At 38.4% G+C, this 27,767-nt stretch overlaps 1 protein-coding gene across 10 annotated transcripts in view; it reads right to left on the bottom strand.

The window, feature by feature from the left end:
• Positions 1–27,767, bottom strand: part of Dnm3 (dynamin 3) — a 587,991-nt gene that overhangs the window by 14,965 nt on the left and 545,259 nt on the right. For 7 of the 10 annotated variants that reach the window (XM_021265417.2, XM_021265415.2, XM_021265416.2 and 4 more), the window contains 3 exons: positions 20,898–21,062; positions 13,962–14,188; positions 12,996–13,232 (listed from right to left, as the gene is read on the bottom strand). In XM_021265417.2, the coding sequence (XP_021121076.1) occupies positions 12,996–13,232; positions 13,962–14,188; positions 20,898–21,062 (629 nt within the window). Of the gene's footprint in view, positions 1–7,677; positions 8,341–12,995; positions 13,233–13,961; positions 14,189–20,897; positions 21,063–27,767 lie in introns of those variants that run through there. The other 3 variants (XM_021265418.2, XM_087194095.1, XM_087194097.1) reach the window with 1 other exon arrangement.

Genomic DNA, 27,767 nt, shown 5'->3' with positions numbered 1-27,767 from the left:
TAAAAAGAATACAAGACTTGGAGTCCATTTAAGCATTTTACAGAATGCTCTAATATGATTCATGCTACATGTCAGAGTAGACATTTCTTTATGAAAATGAACTCATGATTTTAAAATGTATGTCATTAGTAAAATATGAATCAATTCATAGAATTTGAAATTAGAACATAAGAAAATTGTCTACAATTTTTATTTGATGATACAGACATATCACATAGCCTGTATAAATTAGTCTCTGAGATAATGGTAATGTAATGTGCCTCGTCACTTTCTTTACATTGTCCTAAATGCCTGACTTGGATTTCCCCCCAAAGATATGATACCAACATACCCAGTTCCGTGGTTGTGGCAGAAAGGCAGCTTAAAGGATAATTTGTCCATATTAACTCTGCTCAGTTTATGATTCAGAAAAAGTTTTATAACAACATTCACTCAGGAAATGTTTAATAGAACAAGAAAGTATGCTTACACTGGTTCATAAAATATGCTGTTTGGGGTGAATTCCAAAATGAATTTTGATTGAGCATTGCAAGTTAGCTCATCGTGTATTCTCTCCTTCCCCCGATAAGCCCCAGGTGTACCCAAAGCGCTGTATTAGGGTCAGAGAAACAGAAATAAAGATAGTCACTTTCTGGAAGGAGGGTCTTGTTGAGATGGGGAAAGACAAGTTAACCTGACAAGGTTAGAGCAGGTGCTCAGACAGGAGTGTGCTTCAGCAGTGGCAGGGACACCTAGAGTCCTGTCCTGGAGTTGGAAGGGGACGTGGGGGTTAAAAAGGCTTCCAGAAAGTAGGGAAAGTTGAGAAGACTGGCATTCCAGGAATAGGAAAGGGTGTGAACCAAGGAAAGAAAGCTAGAAAAAGTATTGCTGGTTTGGAAAATGAAGTGTTGTCTTATTCTTTATTACAAGTACCAACTAACTAGTCTCACGTCCTAATAAAACCCTAAAACAGATGACTTAGAGGCTTTTTAGTCGTTTGAAAATGTGATATCTAAAGGCAGTATTTTGGAGATTAACTTTTTAATATTTTGGCCTCTGGACTATATCATTGACAACAGATAAGCTGAGGAAAAGACTGAAGAGATGCAAAGAAGCAGAAGGTAAGAGAAACACAGCATGATAACACTGTAGACAGGGATGATTTGGTTTGTTTTAAGAGATTCATATAAGCATGGCTAGTGAATTAAATTAGGTAGTCCTCTTCCAATGAATTTTCTTGCCTTCCCTTTCCTTCCCTCCTTCCTTCCTTTCTTCCTTCCTTCCTTCCTTCCTTCCTTCCTTCCTTCCTTCCCTCCTTCCTTCTTTCCTTCCTTCCCCAGAGGCCTCCACGGATTTATGTGCCAGGGAAGTCTACTCCCATTGATTATGGAAGAGGCAAAACTTCTGCCCCTTCTCATCTTCTGTCCTGTGCTCTCTCCTGCTTTAGGCACCAGGGAAGGGAAGCGGTTGCTGCCATAGGAGGGAAAGAAGAGAGGCTGGGAAGGAGATGCTGAGAACTAGCTGTTGGAAGAGGGAAGCTTCCACTTCTGGATGTCTATTCCTTTGTCATCTAAAGTTAGGGTGAAGAAAAAGCTAATATTAGGGAAGAAAAAGGCAGCACTCTGAGTACATACAACTGTAAAATTCCTTACTGCTTTAAGGAGACAGAACCAATGTTTTTTGCTTTTCTGAGAGAGCACAGGTTGCCTTATAGGCACAGGGATGTAAATTAGGGCCTTTCCTCAGAGAGGGGTATTGTGTAACTGGAAATATTGATGGAGAAATTAACTTTCACATTCTTTAAAATTTTTAAAAACATAACCAAAAAATGCGCAAAGAAGTTGAAGATTTAGAGAGTATGTTGCATCAACATTTCATTTCCACCTGATCTTGATATGTGATGAATTAAAAGACCAGTTTTAAATGCACCAAATGATATTTTTCTCTTTTTTAAATTTTTATTTATTTATTTATTTTTCCAAATGATATTTTTATCATTGATATCAATCCAAGTAGCAAAAATGAAGACAAAGAATTGTCCCTTACTGATCATAGTCCCAGTAATCAAAACAGAAAAAGAACAAATCCAGCAGGAGGAGCTCTAACATGTCTAAGAGCTCAAGTTAAAAAAAACAAAAAAAAGTTTTAAGGCAGAGAAAAACAGAGAAGCATTATGCCTTGCAAGTTGCCGTGTCAGTGAACAAATATGTGGCTAAGTCCAATTAGATACTTAGTGAGAAGGCAAGAGATGATACTGTGGGGACAGATCGGGCTGCATTTTCTCCCTTCTGCAAATCTCCTCTATCTGATGTTGTTAATCTCAGGCTGGGTCTACTGTATTAACTCACAAAAGAGGAAGCAAAAGGCTAATTTCTGGACATGCCTAGAAGTAAATCTCTTCCTCTGAATGGACTGTATTGTTTCTAACTGAATCTTTGACACTGGCTCAGAACCCACATTTTAAAATGGAATTTTCATTGTTAGTTGAAAGCACTACGAAACTCCTAGCAGTTAAGTTTCTTTTGCTCAGTGGCGTATTGGATTTTTTTTTTTAAATGAGAGAAATGCTGTGCTTGTAAAAGTTGGTGCTAAAAGGGCAAGAAATCATATGTCCCCTGGACCACGTAAAGAGTCTGCAGAAAGAATTAAAGCTTTCTAGCACACACACACACACACAGATTGGAAAACAAAGAATTTACTTAGGAAAAGAGCAAAGAGTGTATGTTATCTGATTTTTGGGGTAAGCCTCTCCCGTTTGGACAGGGCTATGGGAGTGGAATGGATGAGTGAGCATTCAGAGATGATCACGATTACTTAACCCGAAGGAAATTTTCAACCAATTCTTTTAATGTTTTGCCAATAAAAAGTCAAACTTTTTGTTTTACACCTTAATGGTATTGCCCACATTTAAAATTTTTATACAAGCTCCTGCAGAAACTTTTAACTAGATCGATTCAGACCAAAAGTCACTAAATAAAGCTAGTCTAGACAGAAAATTTATGGAAACCATATGTCATTTAGGCATCTGTCTTACAAAGGCTGCTGTCGTTCTGGAGAAATCGTTCACAAAATATGCTTTTAGGAAAACACTGCTGTAAGGACTATGGAGAAGTGCTTAAGAAGAAGGCTGGACTTAAAGGAAAGCTAAAATGTTTCCAAATGAAAGGTTCTCATTTCCACATACACCTCACAGTGTGCAAACAATTCTGAAAGGACAGGCCAAAGCAGATACCATTTATATTTCCAACATTCTAGAAGGGATCAAAAAGTTTACAGTTATATTCCTCTAGAGTCCTACAGAACATTAGAACAAGGGATCTCAAACCGACTCTGTTCTCACCCACGGAGAACTGTTTTGAAAAATGTTGTACGTCGATGGAGCCAAAGAACTAGGACATTTTCTGCTGATCATTACCTCATCTTGCTGGCCTGCCAAACACAGCTAGAAGGCAGGTGTCCGACACAAGTAACTAGAGGAAGACTGTTCTATATAATTGGATCAGGGCCCAGCTGAAAGACAAAGGAAATCAGAAGGACAGGGGTACAAAGAGGGGTGCAATGAGATTGCAGGAAAGAGGGATATTTTTAAACCTTACTTCTCCAATTCAGTATTGTTTTCTGAACTAGACACAACAGTCAGGGGTACCTTCCTTAACCAACTACATATTTTTACATCTTAAAATGTACCTTGATTTTAATAAGAATTATGAAATGCACAGGGAAAAAACTTTATACAAACTTTATACAAACTTAATACAAACTTTAATGACAAAAATAGCATTTTACCTGAAAGCTACAGATAGTCTATTAAAGTATTTATAAATTTCAAAGATTCTTTGTGATCTTTTGGAATATTATACTGAAATTCTTGCTCCTCAGGCAAGGGGGCTTTGGGACAGTAGAGTGGCAATGGTTATTGGCATAAGTGCCTCCCTGTGTTGCTCAATCACCTAGAAAACTATGAATGAACAATATATAGCAAATAACTTCATGTGGAGAAAAGGTCCTGGGCAGATATAAGAAAAAATGAAACCTATTAGATGTAATGAATAGATTATAATATACTTGACTTGTGAACTCAATTCGTTCCTGAGGGCTGGTTGTAACTCCAGTTGGTCAATTGCCTTCAAAGTCTCTGTCCTGTATAATCTTAGGCCATACTTTCTTCCAGGCAGATCTCAGTGTTCTTGGAGAGACACTGGCCCAGGATTTCTCAATTAACCCCACACAGGAAAGGATGTAGTAATGTTCCTTCCAGAACTCTTTACGGGTTAAATTTGTAACTGAGACCATCTGGAAGCACAAGTGGCTGGCATTCAGACTTTGGTCATAAATTAAAACTAAAATTCTGGTTGTAACCCAAGTTGTTCCTGGACAGTCATAACTCGAGGGTCCACTATACACCAAAATTTTAAGCAAAATGAGAAACACAGTATCAATGGATTTTTTTCAAAGATATTGTGCTTTATAAATGAGCTTTGAATATGCTTATTGGCTTTCAAGTATTAAATATTAAGATGGCAATGGAATGATTTAGAGTGTTAGAAATATTAAAACAACTCAAGCAATTATATCAACATCTCTCAATACAGATTCCTGAAGTGAATGATAGAGCATTTAAGTAACTTAATGAAAGTCTCCTGATGAGTCACAGGGATTTTTCTCACTGCTGTTATTGTTAGAGCTAAACTATAAGTTTGTTTTTATGCAAATAATTTGTGGAGCATGGATTTTATTTTGACTTCAGACCTAGATGTGTGGAGAGAAATTACTGTAATGGTTTCTCTAGTTAACACATTCACTAATGTTTCCTTCATATTTCCACTCTAAGAGGCAATAATTAAGATATTATAGAACTTGCCTCACATGAAATTTTATTATTTTATCTATTAAAATATTTTTCAACACTACTGAGAAGCAGAAAAATGTTTTTAAAATATCAGTATTGTATAGACATTTATTCCATTTTTACAGGTTTTTCTCAATGAATGGTGTTCTAATGCAAGGGCAGAGGGCAGATTTTCTGGTGTAGATCCTTGGACACAATGATTAAAGGGAGATTTACTTGAGGGGAAGATTCCATTCACTCTTAAAATTGGCTTTGAGAAAAATCTAATATAAACTTAAATACACATGGTCCAGAACTTAAATAAATAGGCATTCCCAAGTGAAATAATTGCATCATAGACCTGTGAACAGCAAAATGCCTTTAGAAGTCTTTGTCATATCCTACTCCATAAAGGGTCTCATTGTAGATGAGATACACAACAATCTTTGGATAAAGGAAATATTTCAAATGAATATTATATGTAAGGATGCAGATGAAATATAAATCTAGATGACAGTGCCTCAAAGTATGAAACCGAAGGGAGGTAATATTTACATGATGGAGGCAAATGACATATTTGATTATAAAATAAGACCATTTCTTAAATCATATTTGAAGACACTTGAGGCCTTCTCACACTCTTTCTTAGTTTTCAAAATTACCATCGCAGCTTGGAATGCTCCTGTTGGCAGTGTATCTAGTTTGCAGTTATCCAGTCTTTGCTTTATTCTCACCTTCAGTTGCTGTATTAGCCCCTCCACCAAAAACAAAATAAAAATCAAAACCCAGGGAGGGAATGGCACCTCCTTATAAATCTCATATTAACCTGCACATTTACTGGATTCCTATAAGAGCAGTAGGAAGAGTATTTACACCTGGTCCTATTTTCTGGTGTTTAATTCCCAATGGGAAAAGTTGGCTTTGTGAAGAGATGAGGTTTTTCTGTGTCTCTGAGCAGCTGAAGTCAGGAGGCCCTGCCCTGACATTGATCATGAGCAACTGAGAGTTTTGCTACTTGTTGTTTTGATTAAATGTTTGTTTTTTTTTCTGGTCTTTGAATGGAATGTGTTCCTCTACAATTTATGTGAACTGATAATTTTGACTGGAAAACAGGAGTGGACATTTCATAGTGCTTATGGGAATAGTTAAAAATAAGAAATTGGAGCCCTTGGTATTTGTGGTTTTGCCTATCATGTGGCTCTGATGCCTGAGCAGCAGCCAGAGGGAAAGAAAGTACCAGGTCACGATGAAGCTGCTGCAATATCTTGTGGTTGTAGACTTTGCCCTGTGTAGGAATTCTGTTTTTGGCCAGAGTTACCATGTGATCTAAACTTCATCTAAATACTTAAGTACTGTGGCATCAATAAACACTCAGATTCTCCCAAACACAGGGGGTCTCCAGCACTGTCCTCCCTTCCCCCACTTGAAAATCCTGGCTAGACGAGAAGTGTAATAGTCTATTGGCAACAGCATGTGGTAAGCCAGATGGATTTCATCTGGCAACTAAAGGGTGTAAATATGTGTTTAGATTCAGAGGTTCCCCCAGACAATGCTTACAATATGTTGGCATGAGTAAGCTAAAGGATTTTAATGTCGGGCATTTTAAAATTCTGTTTTTAAGCAGCAATAAAGTAATGACAAGCAGGGAAAAGCCATCAAACTCTCAGCTAAATCCTCAACTCCTTTCTCACATTGCTGGAGGTAGACATTTAAGGCACAGTCTTTGGGAAAGATGCAGCATTTACATTTTCATTTTAAATTTCCTGGCTTTTATAGGCTAAATGAAGTCTGGTAAGTGTCATTTAAATTTCGCTTTTAATGTTTCATAGTAGCTTATAAGTCAAAGGAAAGGGAAAAGCTTCTAAGAGCCCATTCTTAAAGTTTTCTGCTTGGATGAAATTCAGAGACGAAAGTGCCATGAATTGTGTGCCATAAACCTCTGAAGCCACTGGAAAACATACCATCTAATCAAAACTGTCTGACTGAGAAGGTTTCCCTGTAAAATCACTCCTTTCTCACAGCAAAGGAAATAAAGGAACTTAGTGACAAAACACAAGTACTAGACTCTGTGTGTCTACAAGTCTGTGTGTCTGCCTACACTGGGCAGAATTTTTCTTTTCTTTGAGCTGATATCAACTGGCACATAGGAACATTCAGCAGCTTCCAAATCATGACGGTTTGCTGCTGATTGGCCACAGGAAAAATAATAATCACTAACTGCACATTTCTCACTCGCGAGTGGCTCCTTTGCCAAATGTTTGTTTTCATCTATCCATCAGGTGAAGCCCAGGGCAGGGCTGGGCACCCTGAAACTCAGAAAGGCTTTCCTTGTAGTGGATGAAGCTTGGCAATTTAGAACCCCAGAGAGAACAATGACAGAGCTATTTGCTATTATTTGTCATGGGACAGGGAAGTTGTTGTGTTTGGTTAACTTAATGCCAGTTACCACCAGGCTAACATCAGCATATTGTTAGATTTACTGCCTTCTGGCTGCATTTATGTTACTCGTGCTTTGCCTTATATAGATCCTTTCTTATTTTCCTTTGTCTATTATCCTACTGCAACATCAAATACTTGGAAAAATATGATAAAGGGCACACTGAAAACAAAAGAGAAAGGCAAACTGAAGTCCACCTAGACACTTATGCAGAGCTCCCCAGTTCTGACCTTCACAACCTTCGCATTCTGCGTCCTAGCCTTGCCCAAACAGGCTACCGAGCAGCTCAGCTGCGGCAGGATGGAGCTGTTTGTGTAAAGTAGTCTCAAGTTTGCTAGACTCAAGAAGGAAACCACGGAACTAATTTTACTTTCACTTACAGCAGATTGAAACCAAGACCTGAAGAACAAAAGACTTTGACATTAACCAGTGATTCATTTCACTCAAATGCTGTATTACACCAGAATCATTAAGGAATTGGAATAAGGCTTTTGATGAGATTTTTAATTGAGGGGCTTAAACTAAATTGGCCATTTTTTTTCATGAACAGCATGTGGCCAAAATTCTATTTTCACCAAAGTATATTAAGCATCATGACAACTCATGGTAAGCCTGCAACAAATTATTAATTACATTTGGGGTTTTCAATAACAAGTTTTGTAACATGGTTGCCTCACAAGATGCCTTAAATATTAAAAGAAAACTTCAAGTTGTTTCTATTCTTGGCAATTACACTTTTGAAAAATTTTTTTTCCCTTGGCTTTCCAGTTGCTAAACTATGGTTCCCTAAAATATCAGAATATTGAATTACAACTTTTAAAAATATTCTTTTTAAAGGGGAGAGAAGGTTGAGGAAAAGGGAAAGCTTGTGGCTGATATCACAGATCACAAGGTGGGTCCACGTTTTGTCTGAATGGCACTCGGCTGCTTAGAGTCAAAGTTTTAGGGCACTGTTGAGCAGAGAGTAAGTCAGGACTTATCCGGGACACGCCTGCAGGGACTCAGGCCCCGGCCAGTCACAGAGGCGCCTTAATTTCCAGGCACACTTAGCCCCCAGCTTCAAGGCTCGGCAGCTTCCTCTTTCCCGGCACCAAACCTTGATGTGAGGGATGCAAAGACACATTCATGAGAATCATGGGTTTGTTCTCACTCAAAATCTGGGGAACTGGCTGAAAAAAATAGATCAAGATCTTATACCTAAGCAAAAGGGATTTGGTATTAACCATGAATTACATCAACATGTAAAATAAAGTGATGTAGCACTGCAGGGCATGCAATTTAAAATGAAAACTAAATTATAAGGGTAACCAAATAGTTTTTATATCGGTAAAGAAAAGAATATGAGTGCATTGATTGTCTATGTAGAGGCATTTATAAATCTGTCGGTACTGGTTAGACATAAACACTGAAAACATGGGATCGCATGAGTCTCCTTATGTGGACCATGCAGAGTCACGGAGGTTGTGCAGGTGAGGGCGTGGATCTAAGTGAGAACTGCTGGGGTGGTCTTGATGCTACACAGGGGGTGTGCTTATCAGCTTCGTCAGAGACTGTTCCCATCACACGGATGAGCTGCAGCAAACCCCAAATCCTTTGAATGGTTTAATTTTGTCGTTTTTTTAAAGACACCATCAGGCTTGGTGAACAAGAAGGGTTAGAAGAAAGCACTTCTATTTTTCAACTTTTTTGTTTTTGAGTGATGAGGTAAATGAAGTTAGTTCTTCCTTGGACAGAGACCCTTCCTTCCACCCTTTATCCTCTTTTGACCATTGCAAAATAACTCTGTCCAAGGAAAGGGGAGAAGACAAATGAGTGAAATAATGCCAGAGTCAGCCATTGCCAGAAAAACACACCCTGATAGAGTTACTTTCTTCTATGCTTTCCAATGAACTAATTTTAAGAAGCTGTAACTGAAAATAGCCTCATCAGCTTTAAAGTTAATGTCTGATGAATGTTAGGATCTTCAGCGAAGGGAATGGGGACCCTAAAGAGGTGGTGATGTCTGCTTAAGATCACCCTGTTAAACAAATACATGGCTGCTGTGCATTTTCAAACAGGGTCCAGCCCCTCTGAGAAGCTGAATGGGGGTATGAGAGGAGAGAACAATCCAGATATTCTGGAAGTAGAAAACATTTCACAAATCCCAGATTTGTGTCCACTCAATTTGCAGATGACAAAACATTCATACCATTAGGTCTTGGTGGGACAGAGATGCTCTCCTAGCTCCGGTGGAATTAATTAGAACAGCATGCAGTTTGCACTGTTGCCGGCTCCCTCACCAAAGGCTCCATGCACATTAACCAGAATGGTCCAAGCAGCTGAGAAGCTGAGACAAAAATGACTCCATCACCTCTCGGTTTTCTCACCCTTTATCTTGGGATGGAAAGATTACTAGGAATCTTTACTAGTAATAACAATACTCTAAAAAAAGGCCGGACACTCATGGTTTCCATCCTGCTGCAAGGGCTTCAATTACCTTTAAGTAGGGTAAAAGTATATCTGCTCTTAAAAGTCAAGATCCTAACTTGCTAACAAAGTTGTGATGTATCCAGAGGAAAACCATGTACAGATACAAATTGAATGGCAAAATCTCTTCCCTATAAAAGTTCAGGTACTGCCTTTGCAATATTAAAATCCAAAGGGAGGTGGTGTGACACTTCTGCTCTGTCTTGTCACATTATGAGTTTCTGATTTCAGATAAAAGAGGAGAAAGGTCCCTTAAGAAAGCAAAGAACTTGAAAAAAATCATCAAACTTCCTTCTGGAAAAGCTAAGGTTTTCCTGGAGATGATGGATAATGGCATTTTAGCTTTTTTAGTTTTTAATAGACAAAATGGAGGCAAATCACAGAAGAAAAGAGAATATATAAATAAGTAGAACAAGGTGACATTTCAATAAGAGCTTTCTTCATTTTTTTCCTCTCTCTTGCTCTCTCTTTTTGAAATCTTAAACCCTATTTCTGGCTTGCATTTGGTAGGATTCCTGCTCTGGCTTTTATTGAAAACAGACTTTATGTGGTCAGAATTCTCCATCTAAAGCTGAACTTTAATAAGCATAAGGATCCTGATGGAGTCTTTCTTGCTGTCTCTCAGGTGACACCCTTGCCAAAGGGATTTCCCTCCCCGTGTGCTGAATTGGCACCGAAACTTGAAGGCTCAGCATAAAGCAACCAGCTTTCCTTTTGCACTCTGTACTTTCATTTCTGTTTCAAATTTGGGACTCTTTGCAAGGCTGATTGAAGTAGGTCTTGTTCTAACTTGAGACTTTTCTAGAAATTCTGAACTGTACAACTGTCGACCTACAAATCCAAACATTTTCCTTCAACCTGCCATCCAGCATGGGCTGCTGCTTCCTGCCAGACTACCTACTGCTGCATGTGAGCTGGAAAACACTAAGGGCAACTCCACCCTGCTTAAATAATCAATTTAGTATTCAAAAGCTGATTTTTCTTGAAAAGTATTGACAAGCTAGTTTATCTGAAATCAAAAGGTAAAGCAGTCAAGCGAGCAGGCAGGACATGCATGTTCACCCCCAGACATTACCACCGGGTTTCTCTGGTTCCTTCTCATAGCTAAACAGACAAAACAACGGATTTCCAGGTTCCTTTTGAGACTTCTGCCTTCCCACTCTCAAAACCTCTTCTCCCAGTGGCCTCCATGCCTTCCTGGCACAACAGGCACAACAGCAGACACTTTGCTAGGGAATGTGAGGTTTTCTAAAACAACAAACTTGATCTTTCTGAAAGCTTTTTTTTTCTTTCTTTTTTGTTTTTAACCATGGAAGGGAAGTTCTTTTGAATAATGTAGCTTACTGGTTCTAAAGTGGAGAGAGATTTTACTCTCCTGAGGGACAGTGGCAAGTCTAAAGTGATTTTCAGTGGTCATAACTGGGAGAGTGTGACCGACATCTAATGGGCAGAGGCCAGGGATGCTGCTAAACATCTCACAATGCACAGCGCAGTCATCCACAGGAAAACTCAGCAGCAATGAGGCTGAGCACACGTCTCATGGGTGAGAGGCTGGGCTCTGTAGGCAGACTGTTTGGGATTAAAGCTCAGTTCCACTAGGGCCTGCTTGACTGGCCTTGGGAAAGTGGTTTGACCTCGGTGCCTGTCTGTTAAAAGTGAGTAATACCATATCTTATTGGGTTGTTTTGAAATTTTAAGCAAAATGTACATTCAAAGCTTTGAAGAGAATGCCTAACACATACTGAGAGCACAATGAATGTTTAACTATTCCTCCTATGGTTTTATTACTAGAAATTTAGCTCAGGCCCATATAAATTTTGCTCAGGTCCAAATAAATTATAAGCCAAGTTAATTGAATTTAGAGGCAGAAGAAAAAAAATATATAGATAGATAGATATTCTCAGTCCTCTTGGATCAGGACCAAAATGGTGGTAACAACCACGGTCCTTACAGTTTACCAAACTCTTTCAAATACTTCCTTCACAGGTTCTGAGCAAAACCCCTGTTGTTGTTGTTGCTGCTGTTGTTGTTGTTTCCTGTGTCACAGAGGAAGAATTCTGGTCTCAGAGTTAAATGAGTTGCTCAGGCTCGAGGGCAACCCAGATCTCTTTTTCGTTTGTTTTGTTTTGTTTTGTTCTGTTTTGTGGCACTGGGATGGGGATTGAACTCAGGACCTTGTGCTTTCCAGGCAGGCGTGGCACCACTGAGCTAAATCCCTGGCCCCTCAACCCAGATCTTTCTATGGCAAAGCCCCTGCTACTTCTCGAACACCTTCTGTCTTCTAGTCTATGATCTCCTTCCTTTCGTCATTACCCCCAGCATCCAAAAATGTAAGCGCCACAATCAGAAGGTGAGATGACTTCACCTTCACGGGTGGGGCCAAGCCACTTTTGTCTTTTTGCACACATGTCATCCAGTTTTCTTTCATGGAGCATGTGAATATTCTAATTCTCTGAATTAAAAAAACGTTAGGTAGGGGCTAATATTCTTTCCTTTTGAAATTTCTAATTTTGGGGAAGAAGAACCTGGAATACCTTACCCTTTAAAAATCTAAGATTATACTTATTATACCTATTTTGATTGCAAATTGTCTGGAGATGAGGACACAGCTCCAGCTTTTTTATGTTTGAAGTTCCTTTATTCATCAGCTGAACTGGTTAGTCCTGAAAATTTGCTTATTATTGTTAAAACATATGAAACAGAATGTAGAATATTCAGTTTTGTATACGGCTAGTGACTAAGCCATCATGTCTATGTTAAAATTACTACGTGTAGTTTAAAAAATTATAGATTACTCAGGTAGATTCTACTAAGTTTACATTCGAGTTAATGATATTTGTGTGTAAGACTCATAATGCAGAGGGCAGAGAGATGAAATTCCTCAGGTCAGGGGTTTTCTACAATGCCTTTGGCAATGGAGAGGACAGGGTCTCGGCCCATGAAGCGCTCAGGATCTATGGAGCACACAGCTTATCCCAGTCCAGCCGCAAAGCCCTCAGTCAGGTGCAACCAGTAGCTGCCAAAATGTCATTCACTGAGACCCAGTTTTCTTTGGTCCCATTTAGTTTGTGCCAGCTGATAAACAACAGGGTTTGATGACCAAAAAGTAGATCTTAAATGATACAATAAACTCAGCAATTTTTCTGTGCAACCCACCCAGCAGGGTGAAAACTGCTAATGTGCATGGTAAGATGTTTGTGATTTCCTTTTTCCAATACATTTTGTCTGTCCTACCATGAGAAGAAAGCCAAGGAGCCTCTTTACCCACGCTTGCTCACACCTTACCTTGGGACACTGGGTGGGGCCCGTGTGGGCCGAGATGGGACCTGCGGAGGGGCTCCGAAGGAGTCACTGCTGTTGGGAAAAGGAGGTAATGGTCCTGGACGAAATGGGACTGGGGGAGCCCCTGAGTGGGGGCCTGGAGATGGAATGGCGGGAGCTGGTCCTCGGCCCGACGTGGGTCTTGTGAGGGGAGCACTTAGTGTCGGCCTCCTCTGGGTTGTGGGGCTCGGAGGCGGTGACCTGAAGAAAAAGACAATTAGTCATTTACTCACCCTAGTTTCTCTCCAAATTAACCTTCTAAAAAAGTCTCATAATTTTCTGACTGTTTTTCAAAAATATTTTTGACTGTGTAATTCAGAGACATTTTATGAAAATCAGAAGTTATAAAAAAATAAACGGTAAAAAGTAAGTTTCCCTCCCCTTCTTCTTCTATTGTATGCAGACCACAAGCAGTAGTTTCTGGTGTGTTCTTTTTAATTACACTGTACATCTGGACAAGTGTATACCTTCAGTCTACATGTAAATTGCTGTTTTGCACATCATAGAATACAATACAATGTTCTACAACTTCCTTTTTATAAAACTTCATTATTAACTTGATGAACCTTTCATTTGGGGACTTAATAAACTGTCATGTCCTTTTTAATGGCCGTGTACAATTCTATTGGAAGTATGCACTGTGCTTGTTTTTTCTTTGTTTGGTTTTTTAAAAATTTTGGTACCGGGGATCGAACTTGGGACCTTGTGCTTACGGGGCAGGCGGTGGCACCACTGAGCTAAATCCCTGGCCCGACTGTGCTTAGTTTTGATGGGAGTTGGTATAATCCACCCCACTCGTCCCCCCAGCTCAACTTGAATAGATTTCTCCCTTTTTTTTCTTTAGGTTCATAATGGGTTTGGGAAAGTGTGCTCAGAAAAGGATACCAGCAAGCACAGGACACTCGGGATGCTGTGAGGCCATGTCACTACCTGCGAGAGTGCTGGATCCAGGAGTCATCCACTGGAGGTGGTGCTGGGGTGGACACAGTAGCTGTGTTGATGTCACCAATGATCACTAGGGCTTCTTTCAGGGCTTGGTACATTCGAAGCATCTCGTCTCGGCGCTGAGCCTGCTCAGCAGATTCCTCCATCAGAGTATTCTGGTCCTCTGAAGAATACAGCTGTGCTAGGAGCTCTGAATTTATGAAGTCTTTAACCTGTCACATCACCACAGAAAAATACAAAAGGGGATAGGTGAGTGGCTGAAGGGTGGGAACATGGCTGTGGCATCTAGAGTCTGTGAACAAAGTCTATGCTGTCCACTCCGGGGGAAAGGAATCGCCATGCAGCTGCTTACTCTTAGTTCAGTCATTATCCTCACTATCTTTAGTGCTGGTGCAAGTAGTGGTTTTCCCTCTGTTTTCTGTCTGTCAACACAGAAGGACAACAAAAATGAGTGAAAGCGAGGCGAGACCATGTACCACCAAAACAGGGCCTGTCGGCAGTGCAAATGTCCCCATAGTGTGGCCTGGGGCTGCCTGGAGTACGGGAAAGGGAAGGAACCATGAGGTGAGAGCGATATTTTCAGTTTCTTTATGGTGACATAAAGAAACTTGTGCAGTAACACATGTTTTGCATCCCTGGGGATTCTTGGTTCTTTAGATAGAGTTTACCAAAATCACTGGAAAACTGTAAGACTCCTAGTTTTAATGTTGTCTTAAAAGTAGAAGTAGCAGCCATAAATAGACATTTATTAAATATAGAATCTCTCTCTCTCTCTCTATATATATATGTGGACATTGATTTATAAAAAAGTTGATTTATCAAAAAAGTGAAAGATGTAACAGACTGTTACCTGAGAGAGCGAAACATTATCTAGAGTCAGTTAATATTTCCAAGAAAGGCCAAAACCCAGTGTTTTGTTTTAAATCCAGATAGACAACAGAAGATTTGTGTTGTAGTTAAATTTGTAACTCAGAGATGATAAGAGTCTAAAGCACATAGTTTTATTATTTTTTAAAAGTATCAAAACATGTAAATAATTCTAATTAAAATTTTGTCTAACTTCATAGCATCATGGTGGCAAAATAAAAAGTGTTCCTGCATGGTTTTTGTATTTGGTAAGCCAAGAGAGATTCAAATGTGGAAGCGATCTAATACACACTGTGTCTCCATGGAACTCTCTGGTGGGGTAGAAGGTTTCTGATAGTTATGATAGTTGTGGAAGGTCAATTTGGCAGAATGTAGAGGCCTTGAATGCTAAGGAAGTTTTGAACTTTATACACTTGACAATGGGGAGCAGTGAAAAAGTTTTTAAGCAAGTAAATGAAATAATTAAAGAGCATTTTTAGGAAAATTAGTCTGGATGACACTGAAAAAAATTAGCAAGGGTAGGAGAAAAGTTCATTAGGAGGCTATTACACGTAATTCATGAGATTTAGGAGTAATTCAGTGGAATAGAAAAGGTGTGTACATGTAAATGACATTATAAAGGAAGAATTAACTGGACTGGGTGCTATTTGTACATGAAGGGAAAAGAAGAAAGGAACAAAGTTAACACAAGTATTGACATTTGGCTGAATGGAAGAATAGAAATCAAATGTCACAAAAGAAAGACACATTTAAAGGAAAGGCAGAATAAAATAAAAATATTTTATTACCCTGATTGAAGATTTATTCACTTCTAAATACACTTGCTGGTGCCCAAGAGCCACGGACATTCACACTAACCTTACACCCTTGGGTGTGTGCATGCATTTGGAAACACAGTGCAACTTAAGACTCAAAACCAGGCAATTTTCCTGGCATTGATCAACAGTTGAGTTAGCTCTTTTGAAGCTTTACATCTTGCTGGAGTATAGCTTAGGATCTATTAAATACAATTTAAAAGAAGATTCTTCCAGGAATAGATTTAAAGCGATCTGAATTGAGAATCAATTGTCAAACCACGAAATAAAAAGGTAAAGGGCTATTTCAGCATTCTGATCAAAGACCTGCCTTGAATCTTCCACATCTAAATGTTATACATTAAAACTAGCCTACTGCCCCATATCTCTGGCAATGTTCTGAAATAATATGGTGGTAACAGCATGAAAGAAAATGCCAATACCTCACATGGGTAAAGAACATAGTTTTTGGAATGAGACAGACCTGAGTTTGCATCCTAGCTCTGATACTTATCTTTGAGGCTCAGGTTCTTTATCTGTAAAAGAGGGATAATGCTAGTAGCTTCCTTAAGCATTGTGAGGGTTAAGAATGAATATGAGGTGCCTAGCATACAGTTAGGGCTCAATAAACAAAAGCTGTTTTTTCTTTAATAGACTAAGTCAATATAGGTATATAGAAGCAGAACAACAGAGCTACTGCAATCATGCAGCTATCAAGTGATGTAGTTAAATATAGAGTTAAGATTTTATTTTGCATTCAAACAAAATTTTAGAAAGGCTCTCTCCTGCTAGCCTCTGATGATATGGCTGGAGCTGGAAATAAAGATAGGGTGGGGGCCCTTGGGGGGTTTCCAGACGCTTCAGTGACGATCTGAGCAGTTTGTGTGTCACTGTTACAAGTCCTTAAGTCAAGGATTCTGCAAGACAGAGGTCACCTTGTAGGTGATAGCATTTAGAAAATATCTCACAGAACATAATAAACTAATTGTACTTGGATGTGAGATTTGAAACAATATCTGTGCTTTTAATTATAACACTTTATAACTGCTACATCTTTGTATGGTTTGCAAAAATTCTCACATAGGAAACCTTGTTCCAGCTCAAACTCTCCAGGCAAGATAAACAGGCATTACTGCACCATGTCACACTGCTCAGTGTAAAGGAATGTGAGGTCATTAAAAACGCTCCACATGTTTTCCTTTTTCTTGCTTTAACCCTTCTCTAGCAACCTATAATATGTTTGGATCTTAAACCTTCTTTGTTATGACTGAGATCATTTTAATGGCTTTACCAACAGAAGAGACATTTTGAGGATTTTTGTGTAGTTCAGTTGCCAGGGAGACCATTTTCTTAAAAATCTCTTTGTTTCTAGATGAGAGTTGCTTATGGAACACAGTGATCTCTCTATTCACATGACACATAGACACATTCCGCTCAGAAGTTTAATGTTAGTTTTAGGGGTAGGGTCCTGGTGGGAATTTTAGATCTAACAATTTTCCTGTATCTCCTTAAGGCTTCTGTTTTTTCCTTCGGGATTTAGTTCTGCTAATGACTGAGGAAAGTTTTCCCTCTTCAAAAAGTAACCTCCATCTACTTACAAACATAATGTTGGGCAAAAAAAGTTAGACATGAAAAAAACATACTCTATGATTCCAAAGTTCACAAACAGGTAAAACCAACCCCTGGGCTAAGAAATCAATCAGAGTACTGTTGTGTTTGGGGGAGTTTTGCAGGACGGGGAGTGAGGACCTGGGGGTCTTGGTCGTAATCTTTTTCTTAAGCAGAGAGCTGAATTCTTGGGCTGTGGAAACAGATCAATAGTCCAAATACTAGAATAAAGTTCTGGTATTTAAGATGCATTTTCCACTCGAATAATGAGCATTTAAAAGAACACTTTACTTCATACACATTAAAGCTACAGTAAGTTTTGAAGCTAGGGCACCTGTTACCAATTTTCCACCCAAGTGCCGATGCCCCTGGAGAGAGAATGTGGACCTCCAGGGGTCGGGGGCACTGGGGCACGGGCTGCTGCTTGCCCGCATTCTGAGTGTGAAATGCCTCCAGGTTTCATATCTGCTCTTTAAAAAGAATCCATAAAAGCCTTTACATTTGATTCTGTATCCTCTGGGTTTGAATAGGAGACACAATGCTTTCAATTTAAAACACTGTTTCTCCTATTCAAACAAACCCTAATAAGATCTTCAAGTAGAATTAATCCTCTGGGAAGATAACACTGTAGCTATATCCTATGTGGGTGGGAGAACACCCTTATAGTCTGTAAGGCTGAACTTAGTGTCCCCAACCCTGCCATATGCATTAGCAAGTGCTGACAGGGAGAGGGCATCAGAATGAGAGTGAGCAGACCTGGACCTCAGTATGGACTCTGCCACACCCAGCTGTGTAGTCTTCGGCAAGTCACTTAACCTCTCAGAGCCCCAGAGTCTTCATTTATAAGCTGGGGAAAATAACAGGTATCCAATGGGGTAGGTGTCAGAGGGATTCAAACATAATGACTTGCCACTTTGCCACCTCCTCTGGTGGGGCAAGCTGCAGAGGCAGGGCCCTCAAAATAGGCTTGGGCAGGGTGCTTTGTGTGTGCTAGCCTGAAGGTCCTGACAAAACTCTGCTGCTTTAACTGTAGCTTGTCCATAACCATGGCCTCTCATAAACATGGGGTTTCTTTGTGCTGCTGTTACCTGGTATGTTTAAGTAATGAAACAGCTGGTGCATTTCAGTAGACAAAGGCTTACAGTATGTCTGAGGCGAGGCATTTATTGCTGGGCTTTCAACTTCCTAAACAATTCCATATGGGGACCTGAGTGGCAGAGCCCTTAATGTAAACTTTGAAAGGAAACTGCCCACCAAATTCTGAGCTTTATGAAAGTTGGCTGAAGCATATTCCTTTGCAGAAGGCAGGGCAGCCATTCCCATTTCAAAGAGGAAAGGCCACAGCCTGTTTCTGGTTGACCAGGAAGAAATAGAGAACCCCATTTTAGGTATTTATTGGTTTTGGAGGAATACCAAAAGCCATTTATAGAAGCAGGTAGGTTTGGTGAATGGAATTCAGAGTTAGGAGTCAAACTATCAGTTTTCTACTTGACAATATCTTTACCTTAAGTCAAATAAAAACACCAGCACATCTGCATGGCACAATGCTGGGTGTCTGGTATTTGCTTCCTTGTTTTCACATGTGGAATGAACAAAAAGTTGGCATTCTGTCCCACAAAATTTATGGGCTGTGAGAATATGAGAACATTTTTTAAAAGAGACATATTTTCACAGATATAGAAATTAAACATATAATTTTAAATATATAATGTATGCCATATACAAAAATTATACATGTATAGTCAAAAATAGATATAATACTCAAGAAAAGTAGTTATTCTAGATAAGTAAAACAAATGTCTGGTAGAAACAAAAATTTACATTTCAGAGGTAACTATAATTTCATAAGAATTCAACAGCACACGACACTATTGACACTGCTACCTCCTCCACATTCTTATCAATCTCTGCTTCAAAGTTTGACTTTGGAGGCCAGATCTTAATTTAAGTCTCCTTTCTCATGACTCTTCTGTGAGGTCTCTCTCAAGACGACTAGCAGAGCTTTACTGTCAAGGACAATATTCTGGAGGTGGGGTGTTAGCTATTTCGTTAAAGAAAACAACAACAGTGTGGAGGAAAATTACTCCTACATTTCTTCGTATGTGTGGGTATGTGGTGTGTGTTTTTCTTGAGAAGGCAAAAGTAGGATAGATTTGCAGTAGGATTTTTTTCCCTTTTAACTAATTTGTGTCAGGCTGCTCCAAACAGCTATAGACAGGAAGTGCTATTTCCTGTGCTGATGATTTAATATAGCGAAGGGCAAAGCAGTGTGTTTGAACTGATGGCAGTACTAATGACTCTTGGTAAAACAGTGAAAAGATAAATGAGCCTTAATCAGGCAAATGTTTAAATAAGCAAGTGCCTGCATATACCACAGCAAAACAACCTGAATTCATTTAAGCAAAGTTAAGAGGGTAATTTTAAAAATACACAGACTATTTGTTTAGTGCTTTAGATTTTTCTAAATGGCTTTCAGCCACATTTATTATATTATCTGACAGTTCCCTGAGGTACCTCGGTGTTCTGACTAAAATTGTAGAGGTGACTCACTTCAGCTCAGAGGGGTTAAAAGATTTGCTTCACACACAGCAGGCCACTGGTCAAGAATAACAATATAATTCCTAGTTCCCACATTTCCAATTTATTCCTTACCTGTACTCAGACTTCATAGAATCCTGTTAACCTTGCTCGAATACATGAAATGTATATGAAAATGATTTCTTACTGGCAATGCTCATAATATATCAGTGGCTTAAATAAAACAATGTCCTTAGACAATAACTGGGAAAATTTGGTGATATTTCACTTGTGAAGATTCAGAAAGCCTGTCATAAAACACCTCATTATAGCCTTCTTATCTAAAAGATAATTTCTCTAATAACTTGTAGTATTATTTGAACTTTGAAAAGCTAACTACCAAAACAACCAAACCAGACCACTTAATTTAAGTACCACATCCTGAGGGCTTCAGATAACCAAAAAAGGTGAAATTCTGGATAATATAAATCTATCCATTGCTAGTATAGCAGGATCCATTGCTTGTATAGCAGTACGAGTTAAGCTGATATGGAATTTGTCCCTCCCCAGGTAAAAACCGTTCTCCCTTTGTATTACTGTTCAGTTCTCAAAGAACCAGGATGTCTTGAGATTTGTGGTTATATCATCTTAAAAACAAGCCTGACTTTGTATTCAAGGGAAGAAGGTAAGATGCCCTTTTTCAAATTAAAATAGCATTTCAAAATTTATACATGATGAAAATCATATTAATAGATAGTGTATATATGTGTGTATGTGTAGGATAAAGTATATCTTTTGCCTTTAATGTCAAGGTCTAGGAGCCAGGACATCTGATTTAGTTAGTTTTGCAATTAACTTATACCATGGCCATGAATATAGTATTTTTGCTCTGCTTTATTGTCAGCAAATTCATACCCTTCTAGAAATTCAATGAGGAACACCTCAATACTTTAGAAAGTCTCGCTTTCTCTCCTAAATTCTTTTTCATTGATCAGTCACTTAACACTTGTAAAGGAAAAATTATAAACCCAAGTATTTCAGTTATTCAGTTATCACAATGACAGTCAAGCAAATGTGCTCAATTTCCATACTCAGATGGGTTAGAAGTTAAAGGAGAGAGTTTGTAATCACTTACATTATTGATCATAAGGTGCATTATTGTTTTTGGAATTAAATCTCGGATGCATTTGTTGATAATTGACATGTAGGAGTCCACGAGGTTGCGAATGGTCTCCACTTGCCTCTCCAATTGTGGGTCCATGGAAAAATTTTCTGTTTGGCCATTCTCATCATTTTCAGTCTAACAGGAAGGAAACAAAATAAAACATGGATTATCTCATATTTGCTCAGAAGAAAAAAATACCAGACATCAATCAACCTTTGCTTATCATACTTTGAGTTAATACCATTATATGGTAACATCTTCATCTTATCATTCATCAATTAATTCTGAAAAGAGATCAGGATACTGCAGTTACTGTTCTACTTTTAGCCTGCCATGTTCTAGAAAAGGGAAGTATTCTATGTTTGAATGAGTGTTGAAACGAGCAACCAAACAACAATGTACCTAACAATGTACCTCTAGAGAACAATCACCTTAAGCTATTTGCAAGCTGGCCAAAGAACTGAATCCAAACACATGAGGCAGATGTAAACCTCTGGGAGGAGTCTCCAGGGATTCCATAGATTAGAAATAACCTTGATGTTATTCTGGCACTTCTAGGACTGCTCTGGATTGGATCAGCCCAGATTCAAAACTAAATCTCTGAGGACTGGCCTGGAGCCAAAATAAGAGATACAGAAGATAATTCATTCTTCCATGCATTTGCTGGAATTTGTTATGTAAATTCATGCTTCTGTCATCACTACTAAAGGCTGGCTTCATTGTGAAAAACTTACCATTTCAGCTTCCAACTTGTTATTCTTTGAATAAAACAGAGCACATCTATACACAAAGAATTTACTTGTGCAATATCAGGGACGCATCTGTTTTCTATATCATAGGACTTGCATTAATTAATTTTGGCTTATACATAAGAGGCTGGGCTGGAATGGCATCTTCATCATTAAGGGCTGACCTATTGGCTTGGCACTGAAACCAATTTAGAACAAATGGTCTCCATTTAAAGTCAAGTTGAAGCATCTAAGCCCCAAAACATGATACAGATATTTAGTGGTTTGGCTACCTTCTAGTATTTGGAAAGGTTTAATTATGAATGTAAAAAGAAATAATTTATTGTTTCCAATGTGGACATGAAGTACCTTTCTTTGGAAACATACATACTTTGATCTGCCAGGTTTTCAATCATCCAATCAGTTCTAGGCAAAGCACTGTGCTAAACAGCTTTGCTGTCTATAAATGACAAGTCTTTCCTTTGAATTAATATGCATATGTGAAAGGCACATTTATAGGTCACAAAACCAAAACTAACACAAATAGAAATTCACAATATTTCCATAGGTTTCTTTCAGAAATATCTAATGCTCAACAATATATGTTCACTGTAAAAATTAACTGTCATATTCCAGTCCTGACAGCATGACACGAAGCTGCAAGGTTAATAGTATTAGGACATATCTGAGACATCTCACTGTTACAACAGCAAAGTAGAAAGAAAATTGGAAAATTTAAAATAGTAGTTGGTCTTTGATGGCTAAAGTAATTCTTATGTAACTTTTTAGATTTGTTATTAATTTGTGATATAGATGCAATAGGACCTGGTATAAATAAGCAAAAATTAAGACAAAAAATGGTAAAATAATAGTTTACCCATGAAAAAAATCCAACCATGTTCCCAAACTATTTTTTTTTTGGTACCAGGGATTGAACTCGGGTCCTTCTGCTTGCGAGGCAGGCCGCAGAACCACTGAATAGTTGGCCCCCAACTATTTTGATAATAAAGCAGACAGGGGGCCAGGGAGTTAGCTCAGTGGTTCTGCCGCCTGCCTCGCAAGCACAAGGACCCCAGTTCAATCCCCGGTACCAAAAAAAAAAAAAAGCAGACAGGAGAGGGTGTCACAGAATTCAGAATGCAAATTTGATTTCTGATTTTAGAAAGAAGCAATAATGTCAAATATGAATAAGATAAATGTGAAAATTTATATAGATGAAAATTTTCTTTTAACTGAGTAACAGGAGAGTCCAAAAGCTCACTTTTCTCTAAGCCCAGCTCTAACCAAATTCTCTGTCATGCTCTTTTCTGAATGTATGCTGTGCATAACTATATTTTTTCTTTGTTTAAATTATAGGATTGCAATAAGATTCTTTGCAAAGCACTGAAGTGACAGCTGTTTATCATTATCCTCATCAAGGGAATGTAAAATAAAAATAGTAATTTGTCTCTGATCTTTGAGGCAAAAAAAGAATGGCCTGCAAACATTTAACCTTTTATGTGCAGGTTCATTGAAGCTGTTTACAAAATGTGAATAATATTGTAAAACTGAGCTTTCTTCTGAAAAATACAATAGGCAGGCCTTGCTGAAAAGCTTCTCTAAGTAGCTTTTGAGAAATCTAATTCAATTTAAGCAATTACAAAACAATGGTGTAGATGTGGAACACTAAAATTTGTTTATAAGAATTATAACTCTTAAGTTATTTAAGAAATAGACCATTTTAGAAATTTTTAAGAGTTTTTCTCTTAAAGGTCTACAGTAATAGGTAAGGGAATGAAAAGTGTTGCATGAGAAATACTTTTCACTAAATCTTGAAGCATTCATCATAGAAGATCTGGGCCTGACCTGACTGAAATACCTCTTGTCTCTTCCCTTAATAAGAAATATTTCTTAATTATATAATAGGCTTATTTGAGGACCCCTGGAACCATTTAAATAAAGCTGCTGACTCCAACTCTTTAACTCTGGAATAATGGAAACAAAGCATCTTTCCAATATGAGCGTAACAATACTACAGAGCCAATGGGGGATTTTCTGGGTCTCCTCTCTCTAATGGAGAGCACTAGACAATCATTTACACAGCTACACGAGGATTTTTCTTGGTAATCAATTCCTATCCCCTTTTATATATTATTATTACATAATTGTCTGCCTTAAAGAATAAAAACATCATTTGATTTCTTCTTAGTGAATCTAGTCATCATTATGAAAACACTGTTACCATGGTAGTGCACTTTCAAATTTTCCAGGCCCGAATTACTGAGAATGTTTTCACTGAAAACCACTCCCCACTCCCAATCATTTGCTTATGGTTTGTTGAGGCTAGAAGGTAAGCAACTAAATGTGCAAACAATTACATGATAGGGATGCCTCAGAAAGCCTTTGAGGGTATTCTAGGTTGTCATCTGGCACTTTGTGACAGGTATTTTATTGATGGATTCAAATAGTGTCCAATGTAGACCGTGAAAGATGCAAAAGAACTCTAAAAAATAAAGGCCTTGCTTGTGAGCTCATTAAACAGGAAGGACACAAAGGGAGTGGAGTTAGTGAGTCCAAAGATGCACTAAACAAGCTCAGTGCCTTGTAGACCACCGGGAGACTTTATAGATGGAAGCACTTGAACAGCCTCATAGAAGCTGAGTGGATTTCAAAAATAAAGATGGATACTGAGGAAACATGCTCTTTATTTTTCTTTTTATTACTTACCATAGAAGCTTAAGAAGTATTGTGGGATAAATAAAACCTCAATACATGCCACTTCTGAAGGCCTGGGTTTTTGTTACTAAAGGGAGCAAAGAGATGGTGGTCCAGATGTGAGGTGATGTTACAGGGAAATGTGGCACTTGCTGGGGTTTCTAGAACTAAGTTCTCCATGTGGAGCCTCTTTTTTTGCCTGGGTAGGATAAGTACCTGCATTCAGTATTGCATTTGGATTGATAAAAAGATCTTGATGGGGCCAGGGATTTAGCTCAGTGGCACTGCGCCTGCCTCTCAAGTGCAAGGTCCTGAGTTCGATCCTCAGTACAAAAAAAAAAAAAAAGATCTTGATGACTATGAGGTGCGAAAGGTTTGTACTGTGATTACAGTCAAATGCTGGGCAGTAAATGGGAGATGTCTTTGCAAGAAACATCCATAAAATAGAAGAAATCACTGCACCTAATCTGAGCCAGGTTATCCCATGGATTAACAATGGATTAAATGAAAAGGCTGGGTGAAACTTCTTTGTTTCTGTTTTTGTTTTTGGTACTGGAGATTGAACTGCAGCACTTGTGAGGCAGGCTGCAGCACCACTGAGCTAAATTCCTGCACCCACCCCCCCGCCCTTTTTTTGTGGAGTTTGAATAAGTAAACTGCCCTCCAGAATGTGGATGGGCCTCACTCAATCAGTTGAAGGCAAGAACAGAACAAAAAGACCAGCTTTCCCTGAGCAAGATAATTCTCCAGTAGTGGATTGTCCTCTGTCTTCCTTTGAAGGACCAACTTTTCCTAGTCTACAACATCCTGCTTTTGGACTTTAACTGGAAAACGGGCTTTCCTGAGTCTCCAATCTGATGGCCCACCTTTCAGATTCTGGAGTTGCTAACCTCTGTAATTATAAGTCAATCCCTTATATTAAATCTTGTTTGACATATACACTCATGTGTTGGTCTGTTTCTCTGGAGAATACTCACTAATACACAGTTCCACTCTAGATAGTAAAACAGTAGGTAATTTAAGCTTCTTTTGCTTTCTTTATTCCTTTTCTGCCACTATAACAGAATACAACAGACTGGGAAATATATAAGGAAAAGATATTTATTTCTCCCAGTTCTGGATGTGGGGAAGTTCAAGATTACAGGGCTGCATGTATCTTGCGAGGGCCTTCTTGCTGCTTCACACCATGATAAGGAACTCCGCTCTCCTAGTCTGAATTTATTTTCTTCCAACTCCCCCATTTGTCTTTCATGGTTTACTATGAATGTAACACACATTTGAATGCTACACCTAAGATTCAGCAGCTTCAACATGCTCTTTAGATTTTGATTCTTTGTTTTGTATCACAGGTATGTAAATATTTACTTCCTCCCTGAAACTGAAAAGTTGTTTTGTTTTGGGCAAAGATCATAATGGTTGGTGGTAAAAAAAAAAAAAAAGTCGCTTAATCAATAAGTGGTTCTGTACCAGGTATTCTGGTTCTAGAATGTACACTTTTACCTCCCCTCCATTCTTCATTAGATCACAATAAGAAATGACCTACAAAAGCTGTGAAATGAAGCAAGTGTTTCCAAATGCTATCAAGTGGTTTCATTTGTATGGAGATAAACTTGGAGACCAGAGAGAAAAGTGACCAAGCTCACATGTGTAATCCATGCTTTAGGAATTCTACTCTCCTTATCTAAAAATGCATAGCTGTAGGGAAGTTTTGCATTATTATACCAGTTATGCTATTTTGCAGATATCCCCCTTTTTCCCCCAGTACTAGGAATTGAAACCAGGGTCTTTCCACTGAGCTACAACCCCAGTCCTTTCTTAATTATCATTTTTTGATGCAGAGTCTCCCTGAGTTGGCTAGGCTGGGGTCAAATTTGCAATCCTTCTGCCTTAGCATCGCAGAGTGCAGACATTAGAGGCATGGGCTACCATGCCTAGCTTTCCAGACATTCTTAAAGCTCATTCATTTTAGAATCAGGGATTATAAGGTCTATGGAACAACAAAGTAGTCTTGTCACAAAGATTGTATGACATGTAAAGGTATAGAAGAAAAAATACAGATGTTATGAAACAAAACTCTGACAATATGTGAGTATGGGTGTATTATAGTAAAGTTAATTCTTAGATCAAGGACAATAAAATTAAAACATTATGAAAGCAGTATGAGAGATCATAATAGATAATAATCTGTTTATAATAAAATCACACCACAGGTGTCCAGCTGGCCTTATGTATTTTCCTATATTATGAGACAAATAATCCTTCAAACTTCAATGTAAATACAGTTACATTCCTCTATCTGAAGAAACTTCTTAGTAGAAGCAAAAAGAATACAATACACTGAAAACATAACAATAAAACTTTGGATAGAATACAAGATGGCTTTTAAAAAGCAGCTATAATCAAGGTTTTAAATTTCCCTGACGTCCACTGAACACCATAGTTGATAAAGCTGTCACCTGCATTCAAATGGAGAATTCCCCAAAGGCCTCAAGGTAACTTTTTCAGCCATCCTTACACATGAATTAGTGAGAGCTCAGACATTCCAGGGCCTAATGGCTTTACCAGATGATTTAGATTTTTTTAAAGAACCTAAAAGCCATCTTAGAAAATTTAGGTTAATATCTATTAATGTCTATTAAAGAACCTAAAAGCCATTTTAGAAAATTTAGGTTAATCTCTATTAATAGGAGGCATGAAAGTCCACTCAAGAAATTTGTCAAGTTGGATGTTTCAAATTTCATTTCCAATATTCAAAGATAGAACATGTATGGAGACAGCACTCAACCCCATCTGAGTTTGTCATCCAACAGACTTAGAGAGCTACTACCGAAGAGGCCAAAGGCAGAAATTGTTTTGTCTCTGGAAGTACTCAGCCCCAGTTAAGAAATCAACTAAAATTAAAAGATGCTTGTCCCAATTGGGCAAACTTTGAGTTTAAACACACACACACAAAATTGTGAAGATGATAAAATACACTGAGGATGCTGAAATTACTGAGATTGAAAATAAGATTGATTGGAAAAAGATCTATTAGTCTAAGAGTAATAACAATTGTGTCTAGAGTTTATTTTCATCATCTTAATTCTATGGTTGGCATGTGTCTCCCAAAGTTTGTGTGTTGGAAACTTCATTCTCAATGCAACAATGGTGGGAAGTAAGGGCTAAATAGGAGGTGAAAAGGTTTTACAGATTAATGTACTTTTTGTTTTATAGTAGTGAGGATTGAACCCAGGACCTTCACACTGAGCTACATCCATAGCCCTTTCTAAGTTTTAAAAAATTTTGAGAAAGAGTTTCACTAAATCACATTGTGCAGACTGAGATGGCACGTGTGATTCTCAGCCTCCCAGAATGCAGGGATTACAGCCATGTGCCACCATTTCCACCTAGATTAATGTCTTTATTACAAGAGTGGCTT

The sequence above is a fragment of the Heterocephalus glaber genome, unplaced genomic scaffold, assembly GCF_053883595.1.
Source record: "Heterocephalus glaber isolate CG9 unplaced genomic scaffold, H.glaber_assembly_v1.0 deba00001600, whole genome shotgun sequence".
In the NCBI taxonomy this organism is placed as follows: Eukaryota; Metazoa; Chordata; class Mammalia; order Rodentia; family Bathyergidae; genus Heterocephalus; species Heterocephalus glaber.
The sequence above is the reverse complement of the archived record's forward strand: the minus strand, read 5'-3'. Positions and strand labels throughout refer to the sequence as shown.